We start from the raw sequence: 16871 nt of genomic DNA, 5'->3' as shown, positions 1-16871 counted from the left end.
AATGAAAAGGTGGTCAGGTTGGCAAAGGAAGCTGTAAAGAAAGAGAGGATTGATATTAACATCAAATTATCTAAGTCAGAGGGCAAACGAGTCACATGGAGTAAAATTAAACAGCAATGGCAACAATATTGGAACAATCAGACAAAGGGAAGACATTTATACTCAATTCAGAGGGAGATAGATAAATACAGAGGGAGCAACGACCAGGTTAAGAATTGGTCACAGTAATTTAAACAGCACTCTACATATCATTGGAAAACATTCATCCGGTCTTTGTGAGATGTGGAAACCAATCAGAAACAGTTGAACATGTAGTTATTAAATGTAGAAAGTATGTGGCACAATGGAGAGACCAAGTGGAGAAGGAGAAAGACGAGATTTCAAAAGTATTCTGGAGTGTGGGGAGAGAGGGAGAGGCCCGAAGATGCTTTATGGTTTAAATATCTCTTGAGAACAGGGTTTGTTGAGGAGGTTGTGAGTAATAGTTAAATCCAGCAGATGGCAGTAATGCAAGTTTTTTTTTTGGATGCCAGCTGCCAATAAAATCCAAAGAAGAAGAAGAAGAAGTAGAAGAAGAAGAAGAAGAAACAGCAGTAGAGTCGCCTACTAAAGCTACCGACAGTCAACAACAAACTGCGCGGAGGAAACGGAGAAGGGAAAAGAAGAGGAGAGACTGTCTCCACTTAAAAAAGTAAGGACACGCTGTTAAAAGTGTCGTGTAGCTGTAATTAATAAATCTGCTACACATTTCTAAAACTACTGAAGCGTTTATGTCAGTGTATTGTGGGTTAAATCAAATATTGAACAACAGGTGCGCTCAGTTAGCTTTAGCTATCTTGCTCCTCCCATGTAATTATGTAACGTTATATTGCCAAAATATCTCTTATGTTGTTGACTTCAGACTGATTATCTGTTATTTGGTGTTCATAAGTAGGTTATATTACCTGGTATTTACTGAAGTTAGACTTTCACCAATGACTGCTAATCAGAGTAGCATCCGTAAACTAATAGTGTTTTGCTAAGGTTATAAATGGTTTATACGAGCTCATAAGACGATTTAGTTAATTATTAATGATTAATAATGTAAGTGGCTCGATGCCCCGGTCCAGGAAATGTTTCATTAGTTTTTTTTTTTAATATAGGTAGCTATCAGGTTTGACAGGTGACACTGCAGTAAGTTAACAAGAAATTATCAAAGTCACAAATGTCTGTTTGGAGTCAGCTGTCTATGAAATGTTCAAGATTGTCACATTTTTTTTTTTTTGTCCAGTTTTCAACCTGTTTCGCTTTATCAGAGCAGATCATGTGCACCTTGATGCAGTGGGAGGTTTAGCAGAGAGCTCCAGCAGGTCACGTGTTCCCCCCTGTAATCCAGAGATAAGCCCTGTGTGGTCGTGCAGCTGGAGGTTGCACTGCTCGACTTCCAAGATTATCTCAGAAAATCTTCACCTTTTTTTTATTTTTATTAAAAGACAAACTATGTATTCACTTAAATTCAATTTTAAACGTGCTCCCTTGTCAATAATCCAAATTGTAGCCAATTCAAAGTCGATAATATTGTAAAGCAGGAAAGTCTTTTTCTGTGTAACTACATTCCTGCTGTGATCATGAGATCAGCATGAGGGCACGCTGACTGATATGTTTTAAATTCTCTTTTTGCCCTGCCTCTCTCTCACCGCTGTGCTAAACTAACACACGACCGATACAGGCTCCCCCTCATTAGTGATCTTGACACTTCTATGCCAAGCATGTTGAATGTAGAACTTATTGTGCTGGTGGGGGGGGTCTCTTGAACCTTGTAATGAAAGCTTGAATAAAAGTCACTTATGTGGAATTGTGACTTCCAATGATAGAATTATTTTTTTCTCGAGGTTCTGTTTGGTATACGGGTGCTGAGCGCTCACATCCTTCAGCAACATGGGGGAACTCTTCAGAAGTGAGGAGATGACCTTGGCTCAGCTCTTCCTCCAGTCAGAGGCTGCCTACTGCTGTGTCAGTGAACTGGGAGAGATCGGGATGGTGCAGTTCCGGGATGTGAGTCCAGTGTTGTCATGACTGCTTTTTTTTTTTTTTTTAATCTACAGTCACTGCTTTTCCTCAATATTTTCGACGAAAAGGAACCCCACTTTCCAAAAACAAAACAAAAACGTTACCTGTTGTGCAGAACAACTTCACATTTACATTGTTGAGAAAGTGCATTCCTTCTGCATCATGTTCATCATGTGGTCACAGCTGACCCCTCATTCCAGGCATGAGAACACCCTGAGGGAAGCTTTGTGTTAGAATACAGCATAGGCTGTAACAGAGGAGGTCTGTGTATTAACTGAGCTATCTTAAGTTTCTCATTCAACAAAATGACACACTGAATCCCTCCGTAGTTAAAGGTGCACTATGTAGAAATGTGAAAATTGGACAGATTTACAGATAACTCTCCTGGTAGCTTAGTGTTCCAGGGAGCCATTGTTTTCCTTTGAATAAAGTTTGTGTATTTAGTTCAGAAAATAAAGCATAGAATTGTTTCACTTCTCCAACTTTCAAATTTCATTTCCAAATCTACATAGTGCTCCTTTAAGAAACTATATAATAAAATGATGATATAAAAAAGAGAGGTTTAATAATGGACTGTCAGAGTAGCACAGTCAGTGGAAAGCTGTAGAATTTGGCAGCATCAATAAATAATTTATAGTGGAGCGGCATGCTAGCGTTGGTGCACTTCAGTGTTATGTTACAAATGTTGTTAATGCACAATGTGGATTATTTATGTGTTTAAAGTCTGCAGACTCCACAGTCTCTCACTAATGTTTTCCTTCTTGCAGCTAAATCCTGATGTGAATGTGTTCCAACGAAAGTTTGTCAATGAAGTACGACGATGTGAAGAGATGGATCGAAAACTGAGTAAGTGAGATTAGATGCGCTCAGTCTTCTAAAAACATAAAACCCCTTGATTTTCACCTTTTATACTGCATACATGACTAGATGAACATCTGAACCCCTCCTGTGTCTTGTTACTTGAAGGATTTGTGGAGAAAGAAATAAAGAAGGCCCACCTCCCAATGGTTGACACAGGAGAGAACCCTGAAGTTCCCTTCCCGAGGGACATGATCGACCTGGAGGTGACTGCTCTTTCTCTGTCTCTCTCTCTCTCTCTCTTGGAGATAAACAGTGAACTCTCTGCGTCGCCACATTGACACTTCCGTTTTCTCACCACAGGCCACATTTGAGAAGCTTGAAAACGAGCTGAAGGAAATCAACACTAACCAAGAGGCGCTAAAGAAGAACTTCCTGGAGCTAACCGAGCTCAAGCACATCCTGCGCCGCACTCAGCAGTTTTTTGATGAGGTCAGCTTTACTGTGCACGTAGGCCCCTCAAAACAAAGGAGCTAAGGTTCATTATTTTGCTAACACTGTGGTGGCCTGAAGGAGAAGTTTGACTTTGAATTCTCAAGTGTTAATCACCATATTTGTGAGATATAAAACCTTTGAATTTGGCTTTATAAACACATCATGTGTAGTCTAAATGTATTTATAGTTTATTGTCCAACCCTGACTTTAAATTCTGAATGTGAAAGTCTTTTTGTCTAAATTCAGCTGTTTCTGGTTGTCATTGGCCTGATACAAATTCTGCACTGATCACCATTCCACACACACACACACACACACACACACACATAATCACACACAAAGGCATGCTTATGCTGCTTGATTTGACAAAAGGTGTTTCACTCGTGATCGTTTATAGTTGCTCACATGGCCTTGGCCCTCTCACACCAGCTATTCATATGAGCTAATAAGCCTTAAATCCACTCCTCTTTTTTCTGTTTGAACAGATTTAATCCCGTCTACATTTCTCATTTGGTGGAACAAAGCTCTGCCTGCCAACCTTTGCCCAACATCAATTCCACTTCACTGCTTTCACAAACAAAACAAAATTGACCTACACGGTTAAAGTCATCTTTACAAGTTGTAGTTGGCTTTAAATGAGGTGAATCATTCAGCCAAACACGTAGCTTTTTAATCATTAACCAGTTCTTGTGTCTTCCTCCTGTCCACATCTCAACATCCATGTAAATTAAAACTCTGAGTGGCTCTATAAAAGCAGTGTTAACAAGAATGTATATGTTGCAATGCGGTTTAGGAAATGTTTGTGTGTTGTAGCTGATGATCTGTTAACTGGTTTTCCTTCAGATGGAGGATCCCAGTTTACTGGAGGAATCATCCACCCTCATAGACCCCAGTGAGGTTAACAGGGCTCCTCTCAGACTCGGGTGAGTCTGCTTTTGTGGTCTTTCCCCCCAATTCAGAAGGATTACATTTTTGTTTTTTTTCAGGGAGATTTCCATTCTGTTCCCTTCAGCCATCTGTGACTGAAAGCGGAGTGTTAACAACCAGCCAATCAGCTCCCACACAGCAGCTCAGACTGCCCAGCTTAGTCAGGCGACAAAGGTCACCTGAAGAGGAAATCTCATGTTACTGTAGATATTGAGTAAAACTTAATGACTTAGGATTTAAAAAAACAGACAACCGGATTGACTATGTAAAGAACCTCTCACCTGATTCCCTTTTCCCTACAGATATATTTACTTTTCATTTGATGTGTTTTCAAGCTGAAGTTACAACTCAGGCTTTTACACAAACAAACAAATACGGTAACTAGATGTTCATTGGCATCAGGCTATGAAGCTGCAGAAAATGCAGTGGATGCATCTTTCATGATAATACTGTATGTTTGAGAAACAGAACTTTAAGTACTCTCTGCTTTTCTGTATGCAGGTCCGAGCTCAGTTCTTCTTTTTGACTGTGATTTAAAAGTAAACTTTTTTTTAAAGGCATTGAAGAGTTTTTATCCACCTCAAGTTACCAACAACATTAGTGAAATATATTTTCCATGTGGTACAGATTTGTTGCTGGAGTGATTGGCAGGGAACGTATTCCCACATTTGAGAGGATGCTGTGGAGAGTCTGCAGAGGAAATGTTTTCCTGCGGCAGGCAGACATTGAAGATCCTCTGGAGGACCCGACTACGGTCAGAACTGATCTTTAAACAGAGTCGTGTTTAGTTGTCTCTAAAAGTTACGCAGCTTACTCTACTTGTATTTAGTGTCTGTTTCAGTGCTCTCTTCTCTCCAAGTCCTAAATGTCATTTTTTTCCCCCACAGGGCGACCAGGTCCACAAGTCTGTCTTCATCATTTTCTTCCAGGGTGACCAGCTTAAGAATAGAGTCAAGAAGATCTGTGAGGGGTTAGTCTGTACCAAACATTTCTACAATTTGGCAGGATGCTCCTGGCAAACAGATCCTAATCTGTTCTACTTTACCTGTCTCAAGGTTCAGGGCAACCCTGTACCCGTGTCCAGAAACTCCCCAGGAGAGGAAAGAGATGCTGGCAGGGGTGAACGCACGAATTGAGGATCTGCAAATGGTAAATACACTTGCAGGCATAACCGCCATGCAGTGTTGACTTATAAACGCTGACTTGCACATAGAACATTTAACAACTGGTTAGTACTCTTTTTGTTTGTGCATGGTCAGGAAGACTGTTTCCCCCCCCAAAGTGTTCTGCAGATCGTTGTCAGAGGAAGTTACAGAAAGTCGTAAAGAAAGTTCATCTGCACTTCACTATTCACTCTCCCTTACTTCCTACTCTCTAAGCCAGATAACTTGCATCATTTTATTTGAATAGGCTGCACAAATGAGGAGTATTATTGTCTTAATTTAATTCATATAACTTTTACTTTTATTACTGCTACTATTCGTATGTGACTTGATTACTTAAAGGACGATAGATGGGGAGGTTGGTGATCATAAATGCTCTTTAGATGACTCGGTTACTGTCATATTGTATTTTTTACAATAACTTTGATAACTCTACTTCCTCCCTAGTTTTTCTAAAAGTGGTTTTGCGTAGTCTTACATATTTTGACTTACTCTGTTGCAAAAAAAAATCCATAGCAGTTGATTTAATGCTAAATTGTGAAGTGTGTGTGAACACCAAACCTTACAGGCTAAACAACTGTGTGGATGTCTAGCTTTGCCCTCTAATGGCTAATGACGGCCTTCTAGCAGGCAGACTCTCTCCATAGAAACCTCACAGTTATTATTGTACTTGCATTGTCAAATCCCTCTAGTGACGTGTCATCTCGTGCCATGGGGAGCCCCACAGAATTTCTCCTTCCTCAAGCTTTGTAAATAAGAGCTGAAATGTTTCTTTTTCATGTGGGGATACACCTGTCTGATACTTTTACATCATGGCACACATACTTCCATATGACACATCCAGCTCTTGTTGTAGTTTCTGCACTTCTCTTACACGTGCATTTCAACTTTAACTTCAGTCAGTCAGCCACTTGGGTCAACTTTGTTCTCATGTCACGTACTCGGAAATTATAGGACTATGACAGTATGACAGAAGCTGCTCGAACGAGACATATTTGAGATGATTCCAGTGTGTGAATGTTCTGTTTGTTGCTATGAGGGCTGTATGACAGATTCGGTGAGGGAGAATGTCTGGCTATTTGGGTGGGGAAAAAACAATGAGCTTTGTGTCGGCCATTAAGCCTCTCCACAGCAGGCGAGACCGCGCCTGTAGCCAGACAGCAAAGAGCTGAAATATTTTTCGATTTGCTCATCATGGGACTCAGCTTTGAATGTGAGTCATATAGCAGCATACCTAGGTAAATCCTATGTCTCTTTTGGAAAAATCCATATGGATTATTAAACAGTCCTTTAAACCCACTTCTGGTCTCTTTAGTTTTCTCACTGTGCCAGTCTTTTCTGATCGTAGTGCTTCAGATTCAGAGTGTGACAATGAACAACATGTAATACAGTCATGTTAAATATTCCATTCTCATAACGTTCACTCTACTCCTGTTCACCCCAAAGGTGCTGAACCAGACTGAGGATCACAGGCAGAGGGTCCTGCAGGCTGCAGCAAAGACAGTCAGAGTGTGGTTCATCAAGGTGAGGAAGATGAAGGCCATCTACCACACCCTCAACCTCTGCAACATTGACGTCACTCAAAAGTGTCTGATCGCTGAGGTGTGGTGTCCCGTCTCCGACCTGGATTCCATCCAGTTTGCCCTGCGCAGGGGCACGGTGAGTAACTGAGCACAAGGGTGATTGTGATTTTTAAAAACACCATTTAGGAGGTTCACATTTGATAGAAAAGACATTTCATTTATTGTTAGATAATAGGCTCAACCTCGCCTTGTTTGTTTTTGAGAAACTGGTTCTGCTACATTCAACACAAGTCTTAACATTTTGTTTGTTCTCAGATATTCGTTTGTTAACAATGCCTTAAGGTTTACCGGTATTTATTCCACTGGACCAACAAGAGAAACATGTCAAAGTTTTACACAATATATATTTTTTTTAATAAACCAAAATTATTCTAGTTGCATCTTATTCCTATCATGGTGAAAACTAGTAGATAGCAGTTGATGGAGGACGGGGCAGCAGCTATCCCAGCTGCTGAAAACAGTAAACAAAGCAGGTTAGCCCGCTGCTCACCCTGCTGTGATCAAGACCAAATGCTGTTTTAATATTGGTGGCAAATCTGTCTTCTTCTATGCTAGACATTTTTTGTTCATTATATATGCAACAATGTTCTCAGCTAGAAATTGTTGTTCACAGTGGAGAATCTCTTTATCTGTTGTCTGAACTATTGAACTCTATGTCTCAGTTTTGAATTAAAATATAGCTTTTCTGTACGTTATACACTAAAGGTTGATTACAGGGCTAGGAGCACACTACTCTGAAAGTGTTCTAAGGACACTTGTGATTTTGGTAGTGCTGCAGTGAAGTCTAATTTGAGACAGTGAGTCTAATGAGTCTAATTTGAGTTTGAAGATTACAAATCTGAAAATGACAATAGAAAATCTGAGGGTGTGGAGTTGGACAGTATCTACATCTCACTCTACTCTCTGCATAAGGTTAGCAGCAATGTGAGCTGGCTACATTAGCAGCTACTTGAAATGGAACCCCCTTTTGTGGAGATTTTGTGGGCCAGATTTGAACAAGTTTAGAAAAATTCATTTAAGCTCATGTGAGGAACTTTTGGTTTGTGTCGATTTTGGCCCCCTGTGGACAAAATGATATGTCTTTCATCTTTGAAGGTCTTGTCCTGTCTCTGGCTTTTAGCAGCCAAATGTATCACAGACTTTGAATCTCTGCTTTAGAGAATGTAGAAAAGTGTTATTTCTGCAGCGTGCTGTAGTTACTTATGTCTAACACTTACTTGGAGGCAGTGGTTGCAAACTTGTATTACAACTATGTAAAAAAAAAATGATCGGTCTTGTAGCTGAATATCTTGTAGGTCATAGAGGCGCCAGTATACATTTAAGTCTGTTGCATAACCAACTAAAAACTCCACACAGAAGCTTTAAATAAAAAAGACCTTATATTTGTGTATGCTGAGTTTGTGGATGTTTAGTAGTACTACACAAGGCCCACTGTCTCTGCACTGAGTTTATCTGTCAGCTGTCGTTATTTTAATGCTGTTGAAACATGAGACTTTGGTTGGTGGTATCAAGATTGTATCTGTGCCACTTGACCTTCTACAAAGCTGTCCTGGTAGGCATTTTGAACTCAGACAATGTAAATATATATATATATTTTTTAAAAATACATTTTAATCAGTTCATTGAAATAAGATTATACTGAGGACAAGATATAATATGAGGGACGTTTTTGGCTGTGAGACTTGTTATAATAAAAAATTAGAAAGAATCCGAAGTGATACCGTTTCATTCATGTTCGCTTAGCTTTTTGTGTTCCCCGCGAAAGTCTGAGAAAGTTAAAGAGATAAAAAAAAAAAAATATTGAGGACATTACGTTTCTCTCAATGTCCATTTCAGAAATATTCCAGTTGCTCAAATCTGTGAAAGAAAGGTCATATCTATCATAATCTTGTGTCTTTGTCTCTTAGGAGAAGAGCGGCTCCACAGTGCCTTCCATCCTCAATAGGATGCAGACCAAGCAGACCCCACCCACTTTTAACAAGACCAACAAGTTCACTTCAGGCTTCCAAAACATCGTGGATGCCTATGGAATTGGCAACTACCGTGAGATTAACCCAGGTTAGCACACCTCTGTACATCAGTTAACCCGACCAGCGGGGTAATCCTGTATCTTTGAGGCAGTTTTTTTTTTTTTTTTTTTTAAGTCAGTGTAGCGGTCACTTTAAACTACAGTCACTTCAAGGCCTGCTGCCTCATCACCCATTATCCCCTCACCATCAGAGGACATGTTGTGTATTGTCTTATGTTTTACTCATACATTGTTTCATTTGCCACACCCCCTCATGTGATGCCTCCCCCCCCCCTACCTCCTTGTCTCCAGCGCCATACACCATCATCACCTTCCCCTTCCTATTTGCTGTTATGTTTGGTGACCTGGGCCACGGGGCGCTCATGACGTGCGCTGCCCTCTACCTTGTGTTGAGAGAGAGCAGGCTGATGGCACAAAAGAACGACAATGAGGTATGGATCCCATCATCGCCATCCCATCATTCCTACGCCATCCTTACTTTAAGTACACCGGCCCCAATGCTCCTGTTGTTGTTGTTTTTTGAGAAGCCTATTTGATTTCAGTCTGTCCGTCATTGTTTCTTTCGTGGCAGATGTTCAGCATGGTGTTTGCAGGGCGCTACATCATCCTGCTGATGGGAATATTCTCCATCTACACTGGGATCATTTACAACGACTGCTTCTCCAAGTCCCTCAATGTGTTTGGCTCTGGCTGGAGTGTCAGGCCCATGTTTGATACTCGAGTAGGAGGAAACTGGACGTAAGCATCATTGCTTATCCCTAGTGACCGCTATAGCTAGCAGTATTCCAAGTTTGTAAATCTCTTTTGTGTCCTGTTGTCCTGTCTTGTTGTTTAGGTTTGCAACACTTGAAAACAATAAAGTTTTGCAGTTGGACCCAGCTGTTGCTGGAGTGTTCAAAGGGCCATACCCCATTGGCATCGATCCGGTAAATATTTTTCTTTGTAATCTATATTTCCTTTATTCTGCCTTTTTTTTTTTTTTTTAAACTAGCTCAATTGTTACTCATTACATGCTATCAAGTCAACTCTTGGCATTAGATTATTCATGGGTTAAAAATAATGAATCAGTCACAATGGTAGTGCCAACAATAACGTTCTTCTCTAGCCATGTTAACTGTGATTGAATATCTTCAAAGGAATCTAGCCAACATTCAATGCAAGCATATGTTAATCATCAATGAAGATGTTGGTTCTTTTATCGTCTTGTCTCTAAGATATGGAACATTGCCACCAACAAGTTGACATTCCTGAACTCGTTTAAAATGAAGATGTCTGTTGTCCTGGGAGTCATCCACATGCTGTTTGGAGTCAGTCTCAGTCTCTTCAACCACCTGTGAGATTTTTCATCCCCATTGATGCCTGCATATCTTTTTTTTTTTCTTTTTTTTTTTTTAAAACGTGTGCATGATTTCTATGGCAAACTGGTGACTGTTTGCGTTTCTCAAAAGGTATTTCAAGAAGCCTCTGAACATCTACCTGGGATTCATCCCTGAGATTGTCTTCATGGCCAGTCTGTTCGGCTACCTTGCCCTTCTAATCTTCTACAAATGGCTGTCATACGATGCACTGTCATCCAGGGAGGCTCCCAGTCTCCTCATCGCCTTTATAAACATGTTCCTCTTCAACTACAGTGACCCCAATGTTAAACCTCTCTACAGGGGACAGGTCGGTTGCACTTGTTAGTAACCTCTAATCATCATTTTGTCCTGTTTGAAAACGAACAACACCAAGATAATGATCTGTTTTTGTTTTTTGTCTTCCCTCTTTGAATATGCAGATGGCCATTCAATCACTCTTGGTGATAATCGCCTTGGCTTGTGTTCCCTGTATGTTGATAGTGAAAACTCTAGTTATGAGGAGACAGTATTTGTGGCGGAAAAACATGGTAAGAGAAAGACAATCTGCAAGTGGTATCTCTTATAACTGCGTTATCAGCAAACAAAGTGACTTCTCATCAAGATTAATGATGCCATTTAACCTCTACTTCAGGGTACACAAAACTTTGGAGGGATCAGAGTGGGCAATGGACCCACAGAGGATGAGGCTGAAATCATCCAGCATGACCAGCTGTCGCAGCACTCAGAGGAGGAGCCTGAGGTAAGGAGGCATGTTCTTGTCTCTCATGGCATTTAATCTCGCTCATTTAAAAAAAAAAAAAAAAGAGACCGAGAGAAATGGCAGGCCAGCAGTTTGATAAGAGGGGTGAAGGGGCTGTTGGAACACAGGTCATAGGATCAACTCACGTCTTTGAATAATTTATTTAACCAGCCAAGACTGGAAACAGAAACCAACATCTCATGTTTCCACTTCCACTGTAGCAGTGAATTATATCAATAATGGATTAATGCCTGGTTTTGGAAAAAAAAGATGTCTAACAAGCCTCACACTCAATTTTGTGGAGAGATTAAATGAACTAATGTAATTGATTTAGTTGTTTGATTTATTATGTTATTCTGTCTTTCTTATTAAGTCCAGTTTTATAGTTTTGTGTTTGTATTTTGCCTTTAAAATATGAAGAATATCCAGTGTGATTAACCTTGAAAATTAGACCTCTCAGCTGTTTGTTGTTCATCCTGAAGAGCTGGATCACTCTTTTGGAAACATGAATCCTGAGGGGTGTGAGGTGGGCCTCTTTAAAAAGAGTCATTATTTCAAATGCCCTGACTGCACATGTTGCAGTGTTGTCATCCTCTCATGTTGGGTTCACCCTCCTTCCTTTTGTAAGCGAGTAACTGATTTCTTTTGTTACTCTCCTGTTTTGTTACTGATGTCTGTCCATCTGGGTGTGTGTTTGCTGTCAATAACCAAGCGTTGCCTTTTGTCACCTGCTGTCAAGGCCCGTGAGGAGGAAGAGGTAGGACGGGCGCTCATGCTGCACCTCATCCCCGAAAACCTTTCCCCCTGCTGTCAAAGTGCATGTCTTGCAAACCTGTCTCTGTCTGCCCCTCGCTTCGTCAGCTTTGTGCGGCGTTCACCATTGCTGCTCTTAGTGGTGTCTGTTAGGGTGTTAGTCAGTCTGTGTGTGGTCGGTGTTTTCTAGGATTCTGTTGTTGAAACATTTCTTACAGGGATTTCACAAACCATTGGTGCCAGTAGGACAGTGCTTCCTTACAGCCGCGATGTGCATGGGGCATAGGCAGGGCAGCTGATTATCTGGGTTTAAAGGGTCCATAGAGGTTGATGCTTGTTTTAATTTTGGGGGCTTTGTAGATGTACATAGGGGAACGGGCTTTCCTATCACTTACCTGAATGATCATGCACACACAATGAACCAGACTTCTCCAATGTGGACCTCGGGACCTTTTTGTAGAGACGGTGTATTCTAAAGATTGGGGCTGATGTACAGTTATGTCTTTTTTTCCCCCACAGTTTGACTTTGGAGATGTGGCAGTGCATCAGGCAATCCACACCATAGAGTACTGCCTGGGCTGTATCTCTAACACTGCCTCTTATCTGAGGCTTTGGGCCCTCAGTCTGGCTCATGCTCGTAAGTCACACTCGTCATCCTTTTATTTAAAAAAAATGTCACTATTAATTTTATATTCATATTGATACACACATACTTATGAAAATAAATTGACATGTTGAGACGATTACATCTTTGCTGTCTTTTCCCCATGCACAGAGTTGTCCGAGGTGTTGTGGTCTATGGTGATGCATATTGGCCTCTCCGCAACCAGCAAGCTCGGAGGCTTTATTCTCGTAGCCGTAGTCTTTTACGCCTTTGCTGTCCTCACAGTGGCCATTCTACTCATCATGGAAGGTCTGTCAGCGTTCTTGCATGCACTGCGACTTCACTGGTAAGTTCAGTAATCTTTATTGTCCTCATACAATTGTCCAACGAAATGAATCTATCGGTACTTGGTAATGGTAAGCACTAAACATTTTTGACCTCCAGCTCCATCTGCTGGACAGTTTGTATTTCACTGTCTCAGAAGATAATCCCAAGGTGCCTCTCAAGAGATGTATAGATACGAGACCACTGTCTCTTTTAGTAGTTGTTTTAAACACTTCACTTTTGGGGTCATCTTCACTGGATTTCAGCTTGTTTTGAAAACTTAAAAAAGACGATTAAACCAAATTACAAACTAAAATGAATTAGTTTTAATTATAAGAAACGGTAGCTACTATTGGCACAAAAAAACTACCCTGAAAAGTTTTTTTTTTTTTAAAGCGTAGATGTACAGTAGTCAAACTGAAACAGAGGATAACACAGGTCATCCTGTCTACTTAAGATCGTTACACGGTTGAGATTTTACAAAAAAACATTTAAAGGTGTGTTTGACAGTCAGAAAAAGGCTGTTTATCAATTAGAATAATCCAAATGTTGGGTCCTCTTCTCCCCCTTTCTTTCCTGGCTGGTGCACTGGAACACATCTGGCTCTTGACCGTGTAAAGCTCTCCTCTTATGATTTGTGTGCGGTACACCAAACAGTCTAAGACTCTAGGCCTTTGTTGTCCATTCATCAAAGTCTTTTTCTGGCGATGCTGAATGTCATCCTGCTTTTTATAATTTAACTGGCACGCTTGCAGGGTATGTTTAAGTTGTAGCCACTCTTCTCTATGATAATCCTTTACACAGCAACACTGGGTGAATCAGTTTTCACTGAATGGCCTCAGGGACAATCAGAATATGTAAAACATGTAAGGCCTGTTTGACAAAATCTATTCTCAACCTTTCTTGTTCTTTATACAGTTACCTTGTAGTTGGTGGACAAGAACACCAGTTTGGAGTCATTTCTGATGTCTTCTGCATTTAAATATTTCAGGGTTATATATATTTTTTTAATGATACTCCCCTGCTTGTCTACTTTCCAACACCAGACAGGCTACAGTATGGCAGGTATTTGTGGCACCTCAGTGTAAAGGTCATCCAGCCATCAATTAGCATTGGTCTTTTAAAAATAGAGCCAGATCAGTTTCCAGAAGGAAAGAGATTCAGGTGTCAGGCTGGGCGGTAGGCATGAGCAGGCACAGGTGGTTGCAAACAGTGTAATAAGGAGCAAGGGTCATCAGACGGGACTGCTATGCTCAGCATTATGCAACCTGAAACCCCTCCAAACTGTGTCCCTGCACTACCGAACCAGATGCTTCGCCTAATTGTTTTTTGATTTCATCATTGTTGATTTTTGTTTGTTTGTTTTTACAGGGTGGAGTTCCAAAACAAGTTTTACACAGGCCAGGGCTTCAAATTCCTGCCCTTCAGCTTTGAAAGCATCCTTGATGGGAGGTTTGAAGACTGAGATCTGTAATCTTGTCTTCCTCTGTCATTAATCTCTTGAGAATTCATGTAGTGTTGAAAAGTGATTTTTCTGTGTGATGCTGTTTTCCATTTGATGGATGTTACCACATCTACATGAGTGACACTCCACTAGAGTATATCTGTCTGGCTGATATCTATTTCAAACTTCTCGTCTCTCTTTAGGATTAGTTTGTAAATCTGGAACATCCACTCTGAATTAACTCTTCATGTCTCCATTCCTGAAAAAAAAGAAGCAATTTCTGTTATGTAATATGTGTCTTGTTTTAGTGAAATAAATGTTGTTTCACCTGTGTTTTATTTAGTTTAATATTATTTATGTATTCTCCCCTTTATTTCATTCCCTATATGAAACGTGCATTTTTTCCAAATGGCAGTGTTGCACTAACAAACAGAAATGAGGTCAGTTAGTTGCAAATGCATGGTGAGTAAAGGGACAGAAGTGTTTACTACTAGTTATCTTTGTATTTGTATTGTCTTTATGCAACATCTTGTGCACAGAGAATCTTCTTAATGATTTCAAACACACACCCTCTTTGCACATGCAGACCTCTCCTACACTGCTTATTGACCCCATTAAAAAAAAAAAAGAGCTGTGAAGGTCCAAAGGGAATAGAGTTTAAAATTATTCAGTCAGTGCTTTGAAAGGTGGGAGACACACTGACTGTTTAATCCAATGTTGTGCTCTAACATTGCTATCATTGCCCTTTGTGTTTAGTGATCAATTTTCTTTAACAATCAAACACAACATGTCTAGTTGGTTTTGTTGGATCTGGTGATTTCAGGCGTTCAAAGTAAAAAAAAAAAAAAAAAAATGTCATTGTCATGCTTCAAAAGACATGTACGAAAAGAATGAATTCTTCAGAAATCATTTTCCACCTGCATTTATTGTGCATTTCTTTCAATAAATTGAAAAGAGCTGAATAAAGATGTGCTTTTTGTTTTGTTTATTTCTCTTATTCCTTTTTACACTTAAATCTACCTAGAGAATTTTCTTCAAAGTAATACAACTTATAAAAAACGTTTGCAATTGTTTTTGGGTTTTAAGTTACCAGCGATCAAATTCGAAAGTGGAAGTGTGGTTGTGTTGTTCACAAGATGTCATTTAAGGTTTTTAAATCCAAGTGCAAATCACACAGAGGCTCTTTGATTTGTTTCCCTACTCATATGTATTTCAGACCTAAAACCTTCTCTGACAAAATATCTGTTGGGAGTCAAGATATGAATTTTTGAAATACAAGCATCTCGTTTCAAAGTGTTCTTAACGTATCTTTATCTTCAGTTAAAGAGTAGATTGCTAGACAAGAACTATGAAGGTAAAGATCTAGAGGTACAGTTCAGTATTTACATTATTTTACTAAACACTCCCTCTTAAAAAATAATTTCCAGTAGGAGTCGCACAAATTTAGAGAAGTAATAATATTTCCCTCTGGTGGAGAAGAAGTTAACAAGTACCTCAATATTGTACTGAGGTACAGCACATGAGCAAGTCTACTTCATTACTTATCATCAATGACCCACAGTGGGGGATACATTTCACATACTTGAGCAGAAAATAAATAAAAACCTCAGTTGTAGAAACACCTTTAAGTAAGTGAATCTTCAGAGGTGTTCTGTGTGTGTGTGAAGAGTCCTCTTGGTGGTGCTATTGAACAAGCTGTGTTACAGTGGGCTGTGAGGAATGAGAGTTGTGGTGTCCCTGTATGCTTTGATTAAAGCTGCTACTGTTGCCTATGCAGATGAATGATGATTTGACGAAATTGTTTGTTTAAAAGAAATGGGAGTATCTAGTAAGTGAGGGGACTTACTACAATGTCACTTCTTATACAGGTGTGTACTTTTTGACTAATGGGCCTCTCCTTTAACACGTAACTTGTTGTGTACTCCACTGGCTTTGCTCAGTCTTGCCAGTTACAGGTAATTATATTATAATGAGTCAAAACAGATCCTGCCTCCGCCCATTTTCAAGGGCAGAAACATTTCAGTATGGGTAGCTTGCTTATTTCCCCCCAGGGATCAATTAATTATTATCTAACCTTGCAACTTCACATCATGATTTATGTGTTCATAGCCCTTACTATTATTAATCTGAAGCTGGAGAGTAACTCAGTAGACTTAGTGGAAGTTTGAAGATAAGCACCTCAAATTATACAAAAGTAGAGCTCTTTAAACTTTCACTTCCACCATAACACTTAAATGTGCCATATAATAAAAGCCTTTCTTCAGGTCTCACTGCAAACCTTAAGTCTAAACTAGTCTCATGCCTCTAGCACCATGGGAGGCCTCCCTATAAAAACCATCAGCCGCCCTCTCTCATGAACATCATGTTCTCTTTCCTGTGTATTTTTTGGAGGGGGGTTGCTGCTATTAGCCACAACAGCTCAAAGTAATAATAGCACCCTTTATTTATCTTTCAGTTTTTGTTTTTTTTGACAAGCTCATTTAATTTGATATTTCCCAGCGTGTCATGTATAACCAGGGGTGAGAGCAAGCTTGCACAAGAGCCCCAGAAATCCTGCCATGTTTACACATCAAGGGAATTTTACTTTGCCGTTTCAAAGCATGAA

General features: G+C 40.0%; 1 protein-coding gene across 2 annotated transcripts; it reads left to right on the top strand.

The window, feature by feature from the left end:
* The first annotated feature begins 570 nt into the window (after positions 1-570).
* Positions 571-15232, top strand: atp6v0a1a (ATPase H+ transporting V0 subunit a1a). Of its 2 annotated transcripts, XM_061027403.1 has the most exons (22): positions 571-691; positions 1872-2034; positions 2817-2895; positions 3016-3113; positions 3211-3339; positions 4186-4265; positions 4897-5023; positions 5157-5239; positions 5325-5418; positions 6879-7091; positions 8923-9073; positions 9336-9475; positions 9616-9782; positions 9880-9970; positions 10259-10377; positions 10493-10709; positions 10822-10929; positions 11034-11141; positions 11854-11898; positions 12414-12531; positions 12670-12844; positions 14194-15232. In XM_061027403.1, the coding sequence occupies exons 2-22, from the start codon at positions 1918-1920 to the stop codon at positions 14285-14287; spliced, it is 2553 nt and encodes an 850-aa protein (XP_060883386.1). In that variant the 5' UTR covers positions 571-691; positions 1872-1917; the 3' UTR covers positions 14288-15232. The 2 variants fall into 2 exon arrangements, with proteins under 2 accessions (XP_060883386.1, XP_060883387.1); XM_061027404.1 differs by lacking the exon at positions 11854-11898.
* The last annotated feature ends 1639 nt before the right edge of the window (positions 15233-16871 follow it).

The sequence above is a fragment of the Labrus mixtus genome, chromosome 20 (assembly GCF_963584025.1).
Source record: "Labrus mixtus chromosome 20, fLabMix1.1, whole genome shotgun sequence".
NCBI lineage: Eukaryota > Metazoa > Chordata > Actinopteri > Labriformes > Labridae > Labrus > Labrus mixtus.
The sequence above is the reverse complement of the archived record's forward strand: the minus strand, read 5'-3'. Positions and strand labels throughout refer to the sequence as shown.